At 45.5% G+C, this 22,031-nt stretch overlaps 1 protein-coding gene across 1 annotated transcript in view; it reads left to right on the top strand.

Annotated features, from left to right (window-relative positions):
- Positions 1-22,031, top strand: part of LOC144767535 (trypsin-3-like) — an 87,281-nt gene that overhangs the window by 11,444 nt on the left and 53,806 nt on the right. The window contains exons 2-3 of the mRNA XM_078650956.1: positions 11,670-11,832; positions 16,369-16,628. Of these exons, the coding sequence (XP_078507082.1) occupies positions 11,670-11,832; positions 16,369-16,628 (423 nt within the window). The remainder of the gene's footprint in view (positions 1-11,669; positions 11,833-16,368; positions 16,629-22,031) is intronic.

Raw genomic sequence — 22,031 nt, 5'->3', positions numbered from 1 at the left:
GTGGTTTTATGAATTATACCTGTTCTATCAAAATAAGATTTAGCAAGTTTTGACAAGAACTGAACACCATTGTCACTAATAATCTGAGTAGGCAGACCCTCTTCCATAAATACTTTATCAATAAACTCTAAAACAGTGGCTGAATCGACTCTATCTACAATGGTAATGCAAGGCCATCTAGAAAAAATATCAATAATGGAAATCACAAATTTGTGACTGTCCCCAACAGGTCCCATAATATCCATTGCAACAGTATGCCAAGGACCATCAGGAACTATAGGTACACACATATCAGGTTTTAAAGTGTTAAGTACTTTATCTGAGTTTGAACAAACCACACATTCACGTACCATTCTTTCAGTCATGACATCGATGCCAGGCCACCAGTACCATTGTTTGATATTCTGCTTAGTCTTAACAATTCCACAATGATCCTTGTGACATAAACCTAAAATGGAATTCCTCAAAGATAAAGGAGGAACGGCTTTGTCACCCCTAAAAATCGTATCATCTAAAACAGTAAGTTCATTTCTGACCTCCCAGAATGGTTTGAGATCAGATGACAATTTACTCTTCTCCAGCCATCCTTCACGAATAGAAGAAACAACAGAGACCAATGCTTTGTCCTTCACATACTCATCAACCCAAACTTTCTTCTCAATACAAAAAGGGTTCTCATCATGAATAAGAGCAACTTGAAAGGAATCCCATTCATTTACTACACATTCTTGCAAAGCAGAAGGCATGCGCGAAAGAAAATGAGCAATTACGTTGCCTTTGCCTGGAAGATATTCCATTTTGATTATAAAATCTTGTAAGTGCATAGTCATCCTAGCAATTCTAGCAGTGGCATTGTAAAGACCATCGGTGGAAAGCAGTTTGGTAAGGGGTTTATGATCAGTTCTAACTACACATCTCTTGCCCCATACAAAACTCCGAAAATGTTCTAACGACCAAACAACAGCAAGAGTTTCCTTCTCAATAACTGAAAATTTACCCTCAGGAACAGAAAGAGCCCTAGACGCAAAAGCAACAATGTGTTCATTTCCAAAGCTATCAATTTGCGAAAGTACGCTTCCCAAACCCTTATTACTAGCATCAACGGTAATCACGGAGTCAAGATCCAAATCAAAAGGGGATATCACTGGGGCATTGATGATGTCGGATTTGATGCCATTAAACTCATTTTCACAAAGGGCAGACCACTCAAACTTGACCTTACTTTTCAAGAGTTGTCTAATGTTGAAAACTTTACTAGAGAAACCTTTAACAAATTTAGAATAAAATTCTACCATTCCAAGGAATGATCGAACATCATCCTTACTAGTTGGGGCAGGTGCTTCCTTAGTAGCATCAACTAACTTGGGTTTGGTTGCTACACCATCAGAACACAATACATGATCTAGGTATGTCACAGATTTAACCCCAAAATGACATTTGGAAAACTGAATGGTCAAACCTTTTTTTTCAAGAATACTAAGAACTTCTTCAAGAATGGAATTGTGCTCAGCCTCATCTTTTCCATAAACTAAAATGTCGTCTTGAAAAAATCTAATTTTAGGATGTTTGCCAAAAAGCTGGTGCATAATACGTTGGAAAATGGCAGCAGCGGAGGCTAATCCAAATGGCATTCTCTTAAATTGAAAACACCCCATAGGAGTAATAAATGCTGTAAGATGCCTACTGTCATTATCCAGAGAGATCTGATGGTAAGCAGCAGAAAGGTCCAAGGTCGAGAAGATAGAGGCACCTTTAACTGAAGACAGCATTTCAGAAATTTTAGGTAATGGAAATTTATCAATTACAATGTTCTCGTTCAAATGGCGAAGATCTACACAAAGCCGAATTTTGCCATTTGAACGTCTGGCGATTACAACTGGAGAAATCCATTCGGAGGATTCTATCGCTTCAATTATATCCTCTCCAACCAATTTCTCCAACTCCTTCTCAACATCACTGCGAACTAAAATAGGAATATTTCTAGCTTTAAAAATTTTAGGTTTCGCATCACTCTTCAAAATAATGCAATGGGAAAATCCATGAAGATTACCAATCTTGCCACTAAAAACTTTGGGAAATTTTATAAACATAGAATCGCAAATTTTTTCACCATCATTAACTACTAAAACCGGTTCGGGACTATTGGGATTCAAATTGATATCCAAATCCCTCTGATCTCTCCATCCAAGAACAGAAGGACCACGTTCAGCCACATAAAGTTTCCCCAGAGACTCCCTGTCCTTAAATCTGAACTTCAAAGGCTTGAAGCCAATAATGGTAATCTTTTCCCCCAAAAATCCTTCAGGAGAAATGTCTGAAGCATAAAAATCATTTCCCAAATACTGTGCAAAATCAGAATTCCACACTCTCTCATTAACTATTGTGCAGGGAGAACCAGAATCAGCATAAATATTAATAGGAACCCCACCAATTAACATGTCACAAATGGGTTTTTTAAGAATGTTCCCCTTAAAAGAGTCATTAATATTGAAAATATAAACTTTTTCAAGTGGTTTCTGAACGCATTCATCTTCCATCGAGCAATGTGTAACCTTTTCAATACATTCATCTTCAACAGAACAATGTAAAACTTTTCTAACAATATCTTCCTCATCACTGGAAGATGAATCACAAATCACCTTAACTTTTTTACTCTTAGAACTGTAACAAGCTCTAGAATAATGCCCAATTAACCCACAATTGGAACATTTTTCCTTAATGGCTGGACACAATTTAAAATTAGCCAAGTGTGAACTGCTACCACACCTGAAGCACTTGAGCTTATCAGAATGTTTTACATCACTAGACTTGGGTTTACTTTGATACTTCTGTTTATAATTAGATTTACCCTGAACTTTAGAAATAGTATGTTCAGAAACAACATTAGAATCAGAAGACACTTTGTCATTCACCTTGATAGCTTTTGCGCTGCGGCCAGAAAGCTCAGCTTTCCTAAAGATAGCTAAAACATCTTTAAGATCTGAATCACCATTAATCCAAAGTCTGTCTTGGATTGATGGATCAGATGCATGCATAACTACCTGATCCCTTATAAACTGTTCTTGAAGGTGATCAAATTTACAATCATCTGCTATCTTTTTCAGTTCAGAGACGTAGACATCTATAGTTTCTCTAGGTTGTTGTTTCCTGCGAAAAAATTTATATCTGGTAATACCTATACACACTTTGGGAGAAAAGTGATTATCAAAATCCTTCAAAATATCACTAAAAACATTAGATTCCCCACCACCAGTACATTTTGACATTTCCTCATAAACTTTCAAACCCCCAGCACCAAGAGAATGTAAAAATAATTTCTTCTTCCTTTCTGGTTTCATTTTTCCTTCTTCGTCGATAGTATCGATAAAGTTTAGAAAATATGCCTTCCATTGAAGCCACTTCATGCAAGGTTCAGTCCCAGAAGGCCAAAAAGGCTTGTGGTGATTGGATGGTAAAGTTTTGAGTAGCCATTGAGAAATAAGAGATTCAAAAAGAAACGATGTAAAAAAAAAATGGTTAATGAAAAAAAAAATCTTACTTGATGTAAATCGATGAAAAACTGGAAATAACGACAATTCCGTGTAGTTTTCCAAAATTATGATAATGAGTAGAAGAATAGGAGTTGAACGAAAACGCTGTTGAGAAATACCTCAGAATGACGAAATAAACAACGCTGCTGATTGATGTATTAGAGTAACGAAAAACAAACGCTGAATTAGCTGGTAGCGTTTTACGTCATCCAAAATGGCTGCCAGCGTTTTACGTCATCACGCGACGTGCGTAATACGTCATGGTATGATGTACATCACTTGATAGAACGTAGAGTGGAAGTCGGAGAGTCGGAGAGCGAGGAATAATGAAGTCGCTCGATCCAAGTTGAAGGTAACGGCTTCACTACGCTTTTTAAAAGATGCACAATACACACAGCGTTTCGTAGGAATTAAATAACACAGTCTCAGCGCAAAGACAATGAAAAATGCTCAAAGTCCTTAAAATCGATTGCGCATGAAAACGGAAGTCTAGGAATTAATAAATAAAATGAAGTTTCTTTACTCACACGGGTAACGTGGAGGAAGCAGTTAATCGATGAAGAGTCAGTATCAATGAAGGTATTCCTTTTGAAATGGAGTCGATAAATCTTTTAAAATAACGATGGTATTAGTGTAGAAACTAATTCTTTAGTAAAACGCTTCTTCCTTGTAAATTTGATAAAAATATTAAAATCCTTAAAATTAAAATCATCAGGGTTCGAGGGGTTTCCTAGTGCTTCCTGGACCTCGTCGCCAAAATTGTAGTATCGAGTCCACTCAATAGTTAGTAGAAAAGTGAGTTTTTGATGGAAAGCACAGGAGCAAGGTAGGATACAACCTACGCAGGACTTCTTCCCCAGCAAATGTCTACACAGAAGCTGGAAGAGAATCCTGTGACCACAAAGAATGTTAAAGCAAAACAATTCTGAAACATAACTTAAAGGAGCAACACGACAATGGCGCATCAGAATGTGAAATAAAGTGACTTTCACAGCGCGCACGGACGTAGCAAGAAGAAATTGAAGCACCCATGTGATCCTTGTATTCATTACAATAAACTGAAAGACTACAACTGGCCCTTGATTTGCCTGAACCATTCCTGTGTGAGCGGATTGAACTCCCTTTTTTGAGCAACTCTGCGAATAATTCCAGCAACTATCATTATCTAAGACACAACCAAGTGAGCCAATACCCGTGTCAGCCACAGATTCACCTGTTGCGTAACCCCACCAGGGTGCCCCACTCTGGGCACTCTTCGAGGCTGTCGGCGCCCCCCCTTCCCAGTCCTGAGGAAGACCCGCATAGACCCCACAAGAGGGCGTACTTAGGGTTGAAACATCGACAATAAAACCTTTGGACCAGTTCTAAGGACTCTGCGAAAAGACCAACGGCTGTGGTCCACAGAGTTCCTAAAAACATTTCATTACCGGCCATTTCTTTCCTGTCCTTTTTAAGCACCACTGTATATTTGACACTATCACAAATATCACCGAGCACTGATTGTCACTTTATACCTTGTACAGCCTTTCCATAATTGTAATCAGGGTAATTATAAATGAAAATAATTTATAAAGTGCTTTGATTTACCCAAGTCGGTTTGGATCGATATTCTTTTTTCCTTGATGTTCTCACCTTAAAATGCATATTTACTTTCTTCTTTGATGAATCCACTTTGAAATGTATATATTGTTTAGGATTTAAAACAATTTAAAGAAATAATACATACCGACAGAACCAATTGTATACTTTCTACTTACGGCCAGGTTCTGAGGGATACTGGGTTACCCCATTGTGTCTTATAATTATGTACTAGGGCCTTACAGAGGAGGTCATGCTAATCATTGCGGTCCCCAACGCACAGATTTCCCTAGTGTATGTAGGTGTTTTCACTGTATTCTAAGTGTCTTTTGGCACAGCACTGGCTGGAGGCCTGGTTAGTCAGAGTCAGTTACCACCAGTACCCGTCTGAAAAAGCTGTGGGCACAAGATGGTTTTGGAACAAGGCCTCTTTCTGCTCCACTGTTGGTTCTTTCTGCACATGTCTTGCTTCTTCCTGTACTTTTCTTCCTCTTTGTGGACTTCTGTTGCTTCTTTCTGCATTTCCTTTGCTTCTTTCTGTGGGTTTTTTCTTCTTTCTTCACATGTCCTACCTCTGTAGGCATGGTTAGAAACTAGCATTTAAAAAAACCTTTGAAATTCACTTAAAAAAACCAAAGGTTTCAGTCCGTCATAGTTAGAAATCAGCATTTAAAAAACCTTAGAAATTCACTGAAAAAACCATAGGTTTCAGGGGCGTTATAGTTAGTTGGACATTTCACTCGTACAAAACCACCGTTATAGTTAGTTCGGCTAACTATAACTCGCGCCCCGCAATGCACTGCTGAGGATGTCACATATTGCATCATTCATGACATGGTCAGTGACATCACTGATGATATCTCAAATGACATCACTGATGACATCATCTATGTGATAATTTGATGCATCTTCTCACACCTTAATATAACTTTTAATACACCCACTTTAAATTACAGACTACCATTCTCAAAACCATAGACACTCCAACACCAATAACTACATACCCAATCACTGATTCTTAGGTCTACACACACATTCACTCACTCACCCGTACAGTCACTCATACTTATGGTCACTCTGTCCAGGACTATCATATGCACTCATACACCTATATAGACACTCACACTCTGCCACTCATCCATAGAGGTACTCACACACCTAGTCAGTCATGCAAATAATTAATCACACTGCCATTTACTCACCTATACAGTTATACACACACCAGCTCACTTAGTCGTACAAATACTAGCACATACTTACGCTCTTATACAATCACTGATACAAGCACAGACTCATCCACACAGTCACTCTCACAATCACACACTCTCACTTATAGCCATGTAAATACTTTAACACACATATATACTGCCTTTCACATATGTAGTTACTCACACCTGTACCACTGAAATATACATACACTCACTAACACACCCATACACACACTCACCCACCCATTCAGTCCATCACAGATGCACTCTTGAAACCATGCACCCAGTGAATCACCCCCTCACAAATATATGCACAGAGTCACACACAGCCCACCCACACAAACACTCAGGCACCCATACAGATACTCAGACAACCAATCAATAACCCATAAAGACACTCATCTAGCTATTCACAAACCCATGCAGCCGCTTACACACCAACAGACAGACGGATACAGACATTCACTCAGCTTAGTCACTAACCCATGCATTCAGTAAGATACGTTTAATCACTCACTTATATAGTCAGTCACACACCTACTAAATCATCCATTCAGACAATTATACACCCACTTATTCTTCAAAATGCCTTTCCCTATATATATTAAACATATTTAAACTTTACAGAAACACACAGTCACTGAATGATGTCATCAGTGATGTAATCAGTGATGTCATGAGTGAGGTCACTGACCATGTCATGAGTGATGTAATGTGACGTCATCAGCAGTGCATTGCGGGGGCGCGAGTTATAGTTAGCTGAACTAACTATAACGGGGACATTTCTCTGGTTTTGTAAGAGTGAAATGTCCAACTAACTATAACTTTCCCTAAAACCTATGTTTTTTACAGCAAATTTCCAAGGTTTTTTAAATGCTAATTTCTAACTATAACGTGCCTGAAACCTATGGAGCTTTCAGTGAATATATTTTATATATATACCTGGGGTGGTTCTCCTTTCATTTGGTCATTCGCAAGATTATAGAACTACATGGTCCCCCTAGTACAGGCCCCTTTTCAGATTCCAGTATGTCCCTAGACAATAATAGAAGGAGAATCAGATGGGATAACTTGAGGAAGTCACCGGATAAGGTAGCTGCACTTTATTCCTTAATTATCCCTCCCTTGCTGGCGATGGAAACGGCAGTACAAACTCTTGGCATTCCTGACACCATCACCCAAATTACGACCATACACTCTGACTTGACCACCAGTCTAACTAATATTTTTAACCCCCTGAAGCACACCAAGGGCAATAGGCCTGCGAAATCCACCTGGTATAACAGCACTTGCCGTATGGCAAAGAGTGCACTTATTGATGCCATAAAAACCAAAGATAGATCTTTGATAAAAACCAGGAGGGCTCTTTATAGGAATAGCATGAAGTCTGCCAAAGATGAGTGGGAGTCCGAAAGATGGGACGCGATTAAACAGGCACTCATCAATAGAGATATGAGGGAGTTTTGGTCGTTGGTTAGAACTGCTAGTTCCTCTGGGAGTTCGCCCATTGAGCCAAATATAACTGCGGAAGCATGGAGACTCCATTTCCAATCATTGTACTCTATTCAGGATACTATAGACCGCGTAGAGGGCTCCCAACCAACTGGTGTAGAGATTTCCCCTGAAGACGAGACTTTGTTTTCTCTGACCGAAGTCCTGAATGCTATTGGGAAGCTGCCTCTTGGAAAGGCCCCTGGACTGGACAAGATCCCAGGGGACCTACATCAGGAAGAATCCAAGGTCTGGGGCACATATTTATGTGTAATATTTAATGCCATGCTAATCTTTCCAGTTTATGAAAAAGGATCCCCTCTTCTGCCCTCAAATTATAGGCCAATAATCCTGATTGATGTAACGCAAAAGTTGTTCGCCAGGATCATTTTAGATCGTCTTCAGTCCTGGATGGAAGAGTGTGAGACGCTCAGCGTGTATCAGGCAGGCTTCCGAAAAAACATCTCCACCATAGACCAAATCCTAAGGATCTAACTATTATATTGGAAGACTGTGACGATAGAGGGTGGGAGTCTCTATCTGATATTTGTTGATCTTAGATCAGCGTTCGACCTGGTACCTCACCACAAACTTTGGCTAGTTCTGGAGGAACTGGGCATTCCACCTTATCTTCTAACTCTGATCAAGCGACTACACACCGGAAACTTTGCACAGGTTAGATATGGGAAACACTGGGAATTGACTTCAAGCGTCCCAGTGAATAGGGGTGTAAGGCAGGAGTGCGTTTTGGCCCCCACACTGTTTTGTCTTTATATAAATGCTCTGGTCGAACAATTGAATCAAATTGCCAACATTGATGCGCCAAAGTTTGCCCCGTGACAAGGTGCCAGCAATGATGTTTATGGATGACACCTTGTTGGTTTCTAAATCACCCATGGGCATCCAAAGGACCCTTGACACCTTTTTTTATATTCTGCAAGGACAGGGGGCTAGAAATTAATATGGCAAAAACCAAGTATATCGTATTTAATCCGTCCCAACCCCACCCTAAATGGCACCCAGTTGGAGAGGGTGGCAGTCTTTGACTACCTGGGTGTCACGTTGACAGAAACCTTTGGGTGAGGCCCGCATCAAGAAAAGGCAGGCCTGAGATTAGCACAGATGACCGGGGGCCTAGCAAAATTCTATAGGAATTTAACTACAAAACAACTGGGCCCGCTAACAGAGATTTACAAAGTTCAAATCAGGAGTGGTATTATGTATGGGGCTGAACTTTGGGGACGCCGCCCTGCAGGTGCATTTGTCAGAACAGAGAACAAGTTCATGGGGCAAATCTTGGGCCTACCGCCAAGTACCCCTCTCATCCCCTTACGCATGGACCTTGGCCTCAGACCCACAAATGAGGAAATCGAGTTGCGACATTTGGCCTTCTGGCACAGACTATGGGTGACACCCAAACTACTAGTCTACCAGTTGGAACTCAAGGTGATCCTGGGGCTTCCATGGGCGGGAGAAGTACCCTGATTGGCCCATATAAAAGACCTGCGCTTTAGACTAGGCTGGTCATATTTATGGACCCACCCGGAGGAAGCGCCCGGACCATCTCATGCCTCAAATCAGTTAAATCTTACAGGCTCTTTAGACTGGGTGAACTCAACGGGAATGCTAAACATGGTTGTTTAACTTCTGACTGTTTTAACTTTAAAGATCAGTTTTTATTTGAGACTTTAATTGGCGACGTCTATCCACTCATGGCAAGGAAGCTATGCCCAGTTTAGATGGGGCTGCCTTCCAGTCCATGCTTTTACTAGCAAATGGGCCAAAGCCTACCCTCCCGGCTGTCCTGCCTGTGAGAACCAGGAAGAAACCCTTATACATGTTTTCTTTCTTCTGTCCAGGTTATATTGCAATCAGAAGGCACTGGCTCTTACCAATATGCAGGAATATGAGGTTTAGACAGATACAGGAGTCTCTTAGAGTTATGCGAACTGGAACGCACCCCCGATTCTTTTTGCTGTGTCCCGTTTCCTTAACTCTATGTGGTTTAGGCGTCGCACGTTTTTAAAGTCCTCGACTGTAGCCCAAACATACCTTTTCCGCTTTCCACTGCATTGAACCTATCAAATATGAATTGACTGTTTTAAACGCTTTTTAACTTCAATAATTTTTATCTTGTTATCAAGATTGTATAATTAACTGTTAATTGGTTATATCTCGTGATGTTTAAACAAACACAATGTATCATATGTTTTTTATTTGTTGCTGTTATGGTCTGCAAAGATCGAAATAAAGTCTGGAAATGGAATGGAAAAAAAGCAAGATTATAGACTGGTAAAACAAGCTGCTTTACACTCCTCCAAGACTTAGCCTGAAGGCTGCTCTCCACAGCTACCACTAGGATAGCTTTCTATAAGGTTGTCTTTAACCTATCACCTCTAAGGGGTTGTTTGGACTGGTGCAAGGTGCCGACTATCACTAGTGGACATCATATACCAGGCCAACTTCTCACAGACACCCTGAGCTGTAGGTGATTATTCACACACCTGAGGTACAGGTGGTTTCTCAGAAACCTCAAACTGTATTTAGGTTTTCAGACACGCAGAGCTGTAAGTAGGTTCCCTGACTCCCCGAGCTGTAAGTGGGGTTTTTACACTCCTGATCTGTAGGTGGGTTCTCAGACACCCCGAGCTGTAGGTGGGTTTTCAGATACCTCGAGCTGTAGGTGGGTTCTCAGACACACCAAGGCTTAGGTGGGTTCTCAGACACCCCGAGCTGTAGGTGGGTTCTCAGACACCCGGAGCTGTAGGTGGGTTTTCAGATACCTCGAGCTGTAGGTGGGTTTTCAGATACCTCGAGCTGTAAGTGGGGTTTTTACACTCCTGATCTGTAGGTGGGTTCTCAGACACCCCGAGCTGTAGGTGGGTTTTCAGATACCTCGAGCTGTAGGTGGGTTCTCAGACACACCAAGGCTTAGGTGGGTTCTCAGACACCCGGAGCTGTAGGTCGGCCAAGCTGTAGGTAGGTTCTCAGACACACTAAGCTCTAGACAGGTTCTCAGACACCCAAAGCTGTAGGTTTTAAGTGTGTTCCCAGATACCGTGAGCTGTAGGTCGGTTCTCAAACACTTCGAGCTGTAGGTGGGTTTTCAGACACAGAGAGCTGAGGTGGGTTCTCAGACACAAAACTGTTGGTGGGTTCTTAGACACAGAGAGCTGAGGTGGGTTCTCAGACACAGAACTGTTGGTGGGTTCTCAGACAGAGAGAGCTGAGGTGAGGTTTCAGACACCCGAGCTATAGGTGAGTTCTCAGACCCACAGAGCTATACATGGGTTCTCATACACCCGAGCTGTATGTGGGTTGATAAACATCCCGTGCTGTAGGTAGGTTCTCCGATATCATTGGCTGCAGTGGGGTTCTCAGGCACCCCAAGCTGTAGGTGGGTTCTCAGACACACAGAGCTGTAGGTGGTTTTTCAGACACCTGAGGTACACGTGGGTTCTCAGAAACCTCAACTTGTATTCAGGTTCTCAGACACCTTGACCTGTATTTGGGTTCCCAGACATCCCAAGCTGTAGGGGTCTTCTCAGACACCCTGAGAAGTATGTAGGTTCTCAGATACCTTGAGCTGCAGGTGGGTTCCCAGACTCCCCAAGCTGTAGGGAGGGTTCTCTGGCACCCCAAGGTGTAGAGGGTGGTCTCAGACACCGAGAGCTAAAGGTGGGTTCTCAGACACCCGAGCTGTAATTAGATTCTCAGGTACCCCAAGCTGTCGAGGGGGTTCTTACAGACAGACAGCTGAAGGTGGGCTCCCAGACTGCAGGTTCCCAGACACCCTGGGCCTCTCTACCCTATGACACTCATCCTGTTATCCAAGACACTAACCAGTGCCTTCTCCTTGCAGCGGCCGCACCACTGGAAGATGATGATAAGATTATTGGGGGCTACGAATGCAAGCCCCACTCCCAGCCCTGGCAGGTCTACTTCACCACCAGTGGGAACCGCTGGTGCGGGGGGTCTCTGATCAGCGAGTACTGGATCATATCTGCAGCTCATTGCTACGCACCGTAAGTAAAACCCTCCCTGGTTCAATCCAAGAGGGGTGAAGACATAAAGATAAGAGGGGTCTGAGGACATAAAGACGAGGGGGCTGAGGACATAAAGTCAAGCTGGTGCGAGGACATAAATCCAAGTGGGAGCTGAAGACATAAAGTCAAGTGGAGGCTGAGGACATAAAGCCAGGAGGGGTCTGAGGACATAAAGTCAAGAGGGGGCTGAGGACATAAAGCCAGGAGGGACTGAGGTTATAAAGTCAAGAAGGAGCGAGGACTTAAAGCCACGAGAGACTGAGGACATAAAGTCAAGCGGGGGCTGAGGACATAACATCAAGAGGGGGCTGAGGACATAAAGCCAAGTAGGGGCTGAAGACATAAAGCCCAGAGGGGGCTGAGGACATAAAGCCAAGTGGGAGCTGAGGACATAAAGTCAAATGGGGGCTGAGGACATAAAGGCAAGAGGGGGCTGAGGACATAAAGCCAAGAGGGGGCTGAGGACATAAAGCCAAGAGGGAGCCGAGGACATAAAGTCAAGTGGGGGCTGAGAACATAAAGTCAAGTGGGGTCTGAGGACATAAAGACAAGAGGGGGCTGAGGACATAAAGCCAAGAGGGGGCTGAGGACATAAAGCCAAGAGGGAGCCGAGGACATAAAGTCAAGTGGGGGCTGAGGACATAAAGTCAAGTGGGGTCTGAGGACATAAAGACAAGAGGGGGCTGAGGACATAAAGCCAAGAGGGGGCTGAGGACATAAAGCCAAGAGGGAGCTGAGGACATAAAGTCAAGTGGGGGCTGAGGAGATAAAGTCAAGAGGGACTGAGGACATAAAGTCAAGCTGGGGCTGAGGACATAAAGCCAAGAGGTGGCCTAGGATATAAAGTCAAGTGGGGTCTGAGGACATAAAGCCGAGAGGGGGCTGAGGACATAAAGCCAAGTGGGAGCTGAGGACATAAAGTCAAGAGGGGGCTGAGGACAAAAAGCCAAGTGGGGGCTGAGGACATAAAGCCCAGAGGGGGCTGAGGACATAAAGCCAAGTGGGAGCTGAGGACATAAAGTCAAGAGGGACTGAGGACATACAGACAAGAGGGGGCTGAGGACATAAAGCCAAGAGGGGGCTGAGGACATAAAGCCAAGAGGGACTGAGGAAATAACGCCAAGTGGGAGCTGAGGACATAAAGTCACGTGGGGGCTGAGGACATAAAGTCAAGAAGGACTGAGGACATAAAGTCTAGTGGGGGCTGAGGACATAAAGTCAAGAGGGACTGAGGACATAAAGTCAAGCGGGGGCTGAGGACATAAAGTCAAGAGGAGGCTGAGGACATAAAAAGCCAAGTGGGGGCTGAGGACATAAAGCCCAGAGGGGGCTGATGACATAAAGCCAAGTGGGAGCTGAGGACATAAAGTCAAGTAGGGGCTGAGGACATAAAGGCAAGAGGAGGCTGAGGACCTAAAGCCCAGAGGGGGCTGAGGACATAAAAGCCAAGTGGGAGCTGAGGACATAAAGTCAAGTGGGGGCTGAGGACATACATTCAAGAGGGACTGAGGACATAAAGACAAGAGAGACTGAGGACATAAAGACAGGAGGGTAGCTGAGGACATAACGCCAAGAACCGAGGCACAAGAAACAGTGAAAAAAATGTTTACAAATAAGAAAAGGGGGCAGGGTAGAAACACACTGACCACCTAGGCCTGCTCAGGGGGTCCCACAAGCACCACCAAGGCCCAAAAAATCATTTTTTTAAATAAATTTGGCAGATATTGTGCTGGGGTCGCGAATCCCGCCAAAATTATAAAAAATGAAGTGCGGGATCCCGCGCTGCATTTAAATTAGGCCCACGGGTGGGCCAGGTCCTATGGGTATTGCCAAATAAATAATAGCGAGGGCCGATGGGGGTCCCTGCAACTCCGGGAAATGCCACCTCTGTGAAAAAATGGGTGGGGAGGCCCTGTGGCAAGTTTTAAGTTGAGGGATTAAGTCCCCTTGAATCCTGAGCATCCGTGGGGGCCAACTAGCCCACCTGGTACCTCCAGTTAGCGCCACAGAGTGCGTTGTAGAGAGGTGTAAAAAGGGGCTTGGCCTCGGACCACCTCTCTGCAACGTAGCCCTGTGGCGCTTACGGAAGGTTCCTAGTGGGCTAGTTGGCCCCCAGGGACCCTAGGGATTCAAGGGGACTTAATCCCTCAACTTAAAACATGTCACAGGGCGCGTTTGCACACTTATCACATCAGGCCCTGCCCTCTCCCTGCACCACTGTGCAAACAGGCCCTCTGGCATGTTGTAAGTTGGGCGATTAAGTCCCCTTGAATCCTGAGGATCCCTTGGGTCCAACTAGCCCACCAGGTGCCTCCAGTAAGCACCCATGAGCTGCGTTGCGGAGATGTGTAAATAGGGTCTTGGCCTTGGACCACCTCTCTGCAAAGCAGCTCTGTGCCGCTTCTTGGAGGTACCTGGGGGGCTAGTTGGCCCCCAGGGACCCTTTGGATTCAAGGGGGCTTAATCTCCCAACTTACAACGTGCTAGGGGGCACGTTTGCACAGTGGTGCAGGGAGTGGGCCGGGCCTGATATAAGAAGTTAGCAATCCTGCTGTGTGAGACTTACTGGTGGTAATAAAAGGGATAGGGGGCCCCAAGGTTGACGTTGGGGATAACTACTCCTCCTGTTACCTCCAGTAAATATCACACAGTGGGATTGCTAAGAGGTGTTTCGGAGGCCACGCTCACCTTTCGCCACCACTCTGGAAACGCAACTGGTATGTTATAATTAGAAATTAGCATTTACAAAACCTTTGAAATTCACTGAAAAAAACATAGGTTTCAGGGACGTTATAGTTACTTGGACATTTCTCTTGAAAAAAAACCATAGAAATGTCCTTGTTATAGTTAGTTCAGCTAACTATAACTTGCGCACCCGCAATGCACTACTGATGACGTCACCTATTACATCAATCATGACATGGTCAGTGACATAAATTTATATAAATATTTACTGAATAAAGCAAATGTTACAGGGATGTTATAGTTAGGAATCAAAATGTTAAAAACTAAAAGAGATTTCACTTATATAAAACCTTCAAATTTTAGCCGTTATAGTTAGGTGAGCTAATTACAACTGAAGCCCCCGCAACGCGCTGCTTATGACCTCACATATTACATCACTCATTACATCACTCATGACATGGTCAGTGACATGATGTCATCTCAAAATGCATCACTGATTACATCATATAGTGATTATGAGTATTTTCTAAATGTTTCTCAGTGTTAAAGGTATGTACTAAGATACTACAAAAATTAAATAATTATAATTTGTGTACTACTAATGAGTGAAACAATTTTAACTCATATTATGTAAGTGGCTGTGTGACTGAGGGGCCGATTTTTAAGTCTTAAGTCTGTCTTAAGTCTGTCTTAAGTCTGTCTTAAGTCTGTCTTAAGTCTGTCTTAAGTCCGTCTTAAGTCTGTCTTACGTCTGTCTTAAGTTTGTCTTAAGTTTGTCTCAAGTCAAACTTAAGACAACATCCTAACTTTACTACTACTAAATGCCTTCTGTGAAGACCAAAAGTAGTAAGTTTAGGATTTTGTCTTAAATTAGTTCTGTGTGTATCCATGTGTGAGTGGGTGTCTAAGTGGCTCTCTCATGTGTGAGTGGTTGTATGGGAGAGTGAGTGGCTCTATTTGTGTACGAGCAGCTGTATGGGTGAGTGAGTACTGTGTGTGTGGCTGTGAGGGATGAGTGAGTGGATGTGTCAGTGGTGCATGGGTGAGTGAGTGGGTATGTGAGATGATATATATGTGAGTGATGGGGTATGTGAGTGGCTTTATGGGTGAGTGGGTGGGTGTGTGAGTGACTGCATTGGTGAATGAGTGAATGTGAGAGTGGTGTATGGGTAGGTGTGTGTGCTTGTGTCAGTGACTATGTAGGTGAGTGAGTACATGTGTTACTATCTGCATGAGTAAGTGAGTGGGTATGTGAGTAACTGTATGGACGAGTGAGTGACTCTCTGAGTGAATGTATAGGCGAGTGAGTAGGTGTGTGAGTAGCTGTATGGGTGACTGACTCCGTGTGTGAGTGGCTGCATGACTGTATGAGTGGGTGTGTAAGTGTATGTATGCTAAGCCTTGAGACGTCAGTCCTTCATCGGACTGGCCTAGGTGTTTGGTGTAAGAGGCTTAACTGAGCGCCTCTTCCTGTGCCACAAATTTATACATCTCATTGGGTTCACTCTTGGGAGTTCAGTCCTTCACTGGACTGTGAGTTGAATCCTTCATTGGGTTCAGTCTTGGGAGTTCAGTCCTTCACTGGACTGTGAGTTGAATCCTTCATTGGGTTCAGTCTTGGGAGTTCAGTCCTTCACTGGACTGTGTGTTGAATCCTTCATTGGGTTCAGTCTTGGGAGTTCAGTCCTTCATTGGACTGTGTGTTGAATCCTTCATTGGGTTCAGTCTTGGGAGTTCAGTCCTTCATCGGACTGTGAGGTTTGTGGTGTAAGAGGCTGAACTGAGTGCCTTATCCTGTGCCTCACGTTTCCATACCTTTCTCTTCTTCAGAGCAGAGACGCTGGTGGCCCACCTGGGTGAACACGACACCGCATACTCAGAAGGGACCGAGCAGCACCTCCAGGTATCCAAGGTCATCATGCACCCCAACTACAACAAAGTCAACACCGACAACGACTTCATGCTGGTCAAACTAGCATCCCGTGCAAAGTTCAACTCATACGTGAAGCCCATCACGATGGCCAGCAGCTGCCCCACTGCGGGAAGCCGATGCCTGGTCTCAGGCTGGGGCAACGTTCTCACCTCTGGAGGTAAGACACAAGCCAGTCCCTGAGTGGTGGCAGAGGTGGCTAGAAACACTCTCTTGCAAAGGGCAAAAACAATCCTAAATGAGGAACCATACAGAAGGTGCCAGGCCTGGAACAACATGTACAAGTGACCAGGCCAGGTGAGATCCCCATTAAACCTCGTGATCCCCACACCTTGTAAGGAGGTGCTCTGGGGTCCAGAATAGAATGGTCAGTTTGCATCAGTAATTCAGACAACTCTCATGTGCATCTTCATGTGCAAAACATCTGACTCACTGGTTGGAGTGCTGGGGGATGGGGTTAGGCTGCTCGTACAATGTTTTTTTGGATGGTTGTGTGATAGAATCGGGGTGCTGGTGTGATGGGGTTAGGGTGCTCATGCAATGGGGTTAGGCTGCTCCTGTGATGTGGTTAGGGTGCTGCAGTGATGTGTTAAGGCACTTGTGTGATGGGGTTAGGGTGCATGCACAATGGTATTGGGGTGCTGATGTGTTGGGGATAGTCTGCTGGTGGGGTGCGGTTAGGGTTCTTGGTTGATGGGGTTAAGATGATGAAGTGATGGGGTTATAGTGATGGTGAGATGGTGAAGGAAGGTGGCTACCTGACTATGGTTACCCCGGATTTTTTGCCTGTGTTTAGCTGGTTTTTTGACTTAGTTGACCTGGTTCCCTGCTAATCAGGGCCCCAGGCCATCTGCTCTCTCTGTAAAATGGATTCCATGTACCCTAGGTACATACCACAATTGGAAATGGACTCCTTGTCAGCCCCTGTATAATGCACTATAGGTGCCCAGGGCATAGGGGCCACCAAGGCCTACCAGGGGCTGCAGCATATCTTTTGCCACCCCTGGCTGGTTCTTAAATTGACACAACTGGCTGATCACTCAGCTGGGGTAAGGTGATGTAAACACCCCTTACTTAGGTATAGTATACCTATATCTAACCCTATATCTGGACACATATAAACCTGTGAGCCACTCCTATGGAAGGCCTCATCAATCCTGGAGGCAGAGTGCGTGGTTTAATGTGAGATGGAGCTCTGGCATGAGCTGAGCCTGTCTGCAGCTGTCGGGAACAACTCCCTAAGCTGTTTCAGGATAATGCCATACAATATACTCTTAAGTGCCTTATAATCCTCGCGGTTAAATAGCAACTTTGGTTTGGCTTTATCAAAACATGTCGTGTAAGGTGTCATACGATTTGGAATACTATCCCCTCGCCAGTTCTGGTGACGGGGATAGCATTCCACCCCTCTAGAGGGGTAGGACATGTTGCTTTACTTAAATGCGGTTAATTTCTCCAAAGACCTTAGATCCACAAAATGGATGCCTCTGCCACAGACAAATGTCTGGACCCCTGCAGCTGACCGAAACTCGGCCAAATGGGTCCTGGACAAAGGGTTTCCTGTCACAGGAGGGTGTCACCGCCCTCCAGACAGGAGATAGTGGATTGTAGCAGGGAGGTTTGAAAGAAACCAGACACTGCTTGGGGCGCACAAGGCTGCCCCTTGCATAATCCGGCCAAACCGGTTCTGGGGCACTCCAGCCCTCGTGCCAGGGCGGCCTGGATCAAAGGAAGGGGGTGTATCCACCCACTTCCTGGGTCCCACCCATAGGGGGGGACCTAGCAGGTAATCACGCCCCCCAGATTCGAATAAGAGTGGGAGCAGTGCCAATGCACATCAGATTTCCTGGAAGAAACATTAGAAACGAAACTCTGGACCCTTGGACCTCCATCTCAACGTGGAAGCCCGAAGAATCTCCCTTGTGGTCAAGGAGTGACCACCCTGCAGCAGCAGGCACCATCCAGCCCTCGACGTCTACTTAGTTGCAGTTCCCGCCGGAACTCGAGCGACTGAGATCAACGAGATCAAGCTTGCCTGCCTTCCAACAGCCCGATCCACAGTCCCTGCAGAGCTGAGACCCGTGGAGGCGACCGGAAGCGTGGGGCACGCCATCTTGAATTGACCACGAGACGCTGACCGTGCAGCCCACGAGTGACCCTCGAAGCTGTGCACCGGGGTTTGAGAAGCCCCCACCCTGAGCTACTCTTGAGCCGAAGTTCAGCCCTCCACACTCGACGAGTGCTGCGTGGGGCCCTTCTGCTCCATTTGGCTCAACGCATTGGCCCGGTCACTTGCCAGCCGGCTAGTGGTCCCTGTGCCGACGAAACTACAAAGAAGACTCATGAATCTGGTTTCTCCAGATCCACACCAGCTCCCCTGAAAAGGAGCCCCCACTCTGACCTTCCTGGTTCGAGTGAGAAGCAATCTCCCGGTTCCGCGTGGATTGCTCTTGCCAAGTGGTGTTTGCTCCAAACTTGAATCCGACAGCGCCGACGGTGAGAGCCTGCGTGGGACAGATCGTGACCTGCTCCTGGACGTCGCAGATGCCCCAGAGCCCACGTGACAGCGGAGAGAAGCTCCTCGACGACCACCTGATTGCGCCCGACATTGCCTGGTTCCGTCCTGGTTCCACCCTGGTCACTGCTGAGTGACCCAGACTCTGTCCCCTCTGCTTTCAGGTACCCTTCGACTTGAGTCCACCCTTGGACTCCACCGGACACTTCATCTTTAACCCGCCTGCAGCCCTTTCAGCTTCAAGCACCAAGAGCCTGCGTGTCAAAACCCGACGCCTCTTCGACCCTGTGCACCCACTTCCTGTGGGTGAGGTAACTTTGCTCCGCCGGTGTTCCCACACTGGTGCACATCTCTAGGGTCTGTGTGTTAAGTTTTGTTCCTCTAGGTTCAGCGGAAGTGTCCTTAAACTTTAACTTTACAACTTTTACGCACCATTGGTTAACATTGGTGCATGCGTGCGCTTTCCGCACATCTCCCGAATCCCGAGGGCCATTCCCGACTTCAGCATTGCTTGTCCTGACTGCTCCCAGCGATTCCCTAGGCCCTAGGCCTAACCACTGCTCGAGTGGCATCTCTTATACCACTTGTTTAGTATATGGTTTGAGTGGCCCCCTGCCCTCATCCATAATTGTGCAACTTTGTATGTTTAAACAGTGCTTTTGATTTAACGCTTGTGCCCCTTTATTCATAAAGAATACTGGGGATTGTTTTTAGTAATAAATACATATATTTTTATAATATATACTTGTGTGGTGTCCTTTCATTTGGTACTACAGGATTGTATGTGGTAAAACAGCTCGCTTAACACGACCTCTTAAGTTAAGCCTTTAGGCTGCTTAGTCCATGCTACCCCTAGGATAGCTTGTCTAATAAGGTTGACTTACAACCAGACACCATAAGGGATTGTTTGGTCTGATAACAGGTGGTTCCAGAATTGGAAACATCACCTATCAGGCCAACTTCTCACAGATGGGTTTCAGGTGCGGGAGGGATGAGGTTAGGATGCTGCTGTGATGAGGTTAGTCTGCTGGAGGGATGGATTGCTGATGTGATAGGGTAAGGGTGCTTGCGCAATAGGGTTAGGGTGCTGGTGGGATAGGATTAGGTTAGTGTCCTCATGTGATGGGTTTACTCCGGTTGTGGGATGGGGTTGGGATGCTGATGTGATGGGGTCTGGGTACTTGTTTTGAGAAGGTGGGATGGTATATGATGTCCATTAATTAGAGTGGGCACCTTGAACCAGGCCACACAACCCGTATGATGTCTGAGGTCAAAGATAACCTTTAGAAAGCTACCCTAGTGGCAGCTGTGGAGAGCAGCCTTCGGGCTAAGTCTTGAAGGAATCTGTTTTACCAGAATATCACCTCCTAAGTGGTTAAATGAAAGGAGAACCACACAGTGTTTATATGACATTATTTATTTATTAATATAACACTCTCTACTAGTCTTTATGTGAGACTAGGCCCAAAGCACACAATATTTAAACAATAGAACATTCGTAAATAGCGAAATACACAGCAGGCTCCACAGAGAGACCGAACCATATGCTAAAAAAATGGTACAACAGCCACAACTTCAATAGACACAGGGCCTAGAGCACGTAGAATCGCTGGAACCCCAAGGAACCACCTAAAGGTGTGACACAGGGAGCCCACGAAGGACGGGTGCAGTGAGGAAACACAGACGAGTGCTCCGTACAACTCTATGGGAAAGCTACGGTCGGAAATGTACTAGTTAAAGACATTTCTAAGAGGACTTCGAGCAAAACCTTTGGAACATACAAGGTTCGAAGGCCAACCCACCAGTGAGTACCGAAGTACCGGTGTTACCTATCCTAGAGGAGCCGGGTGCATAGGGATCAAGTGGTGTCGGAAACCTTTGTCGTTTTCAATAGAGAGCTGCACAGAAGTCCTGCTGCCAGGAGGGCGAAGAATGTCCGGTGGAATCCAAGCTTGGATTTGAGGTAGAGGAACCTGAAAGCAGAGGGGACAGATTCTGGGTCTCTTCAGGGTGACCAGGGGCTCGGTAATCTAATGCCCACCGATGTCCATTGCTTCAGGAGTGAAGAAGGGTTGCTTGACTCTGCAGCCATGGGGATCAGGAGATGGTGAGGATAACCAGAGTCCAGAGCTGAGCTGTTCCATAAAGGATGTCGAGAGCTGAGGGGTCGATGTTCGGCTGTAGCACCAACAAGCCTTGGCAACTGCAACCCACATGGTCAGAGGAAACAGGTTACGGTGTGGACCAGCAAGGTCTAGGGGGACTCTCCAAGCAATGGAGAGTCAGGGCGAATCTGGACCACAAGGTAAGCCCAGAAATGAACAAAGTGACCCGAGCCAGGACCCCCAGGCCAGCGGACCAGGGATCGCAAGGAGACCTCAAGCAAATCAGCAAGGCACCAGCCCACAGGATTCTCATGGAGTGGAGGCCGGAAATCTTCAGTGCAAATACTGCGCTGGGTTAGAACTACATGGAGTCCTAAGCACTGGTTCAGAATTCGTCACTAAGCATATGCAACTGCAAAAGTATGTGGTGCACAGGGGTTTAAGTTGCACGGTCCCCACGAGGGCTACTGGTCTCAGGATGGCTCAGAGGGCAGATCGACCTCAGAGACTCTCGGGAACCTACGTCCTGTGTTTCTGAAGTCTTCGGAGTCCTCAGGAGCTTGGGAAAAGCAAACTGGTCAGATGCGTTTAGGTGCCTGCTTTTGCAGGGGAGTAACTCCTTTACTCCAAGGGAGATTCTTCAGTCATTCAGCGTCATGCAGGCAGTCAAAGTACTTGGTTTCTTCTTAGCAGAATTTTGTCCACGTAAAATCTAAAGTCCTGTAGCCAGGTACCCACTTTATACCCATGGGAAGGGGTTGGACTGACTCTGTGGACTCTACTATGGGAGCGGCAGGACAGAGGGGTGGCTACATCCAGGTCGTTTGTCCAGTTTTGCGCCAGAGCAGGAGCAAATGGCTACTGGAATTGGTTTGAGCCGGACTACGTACAGGGACACCAACGGTGCCCCCAGTGAAGACTTTCTGACACTCTCAGAGAGCAC

The sequence above is a fragment of the Lissotriton helveticus genome, chromosome 7 (genome assembly GCF_964261635.1).
Source record: "Lissotriton helveticus chromosome 7, aLisHel1.1, whole genome shotgun sequence".
NCBI classification, from domain to species: domain Eukaryota; kingdom Metazoa; phylum Chordata; class Amphibia; order Caudata; family Salamandridae; genus Lissotriton; species Lissotriton helveticus.
The sequence above is the reverse complement of the archived record's forward strand: the minus strand, read 5'-3'. Positions and strand labels throughout refer to the sequence as shown.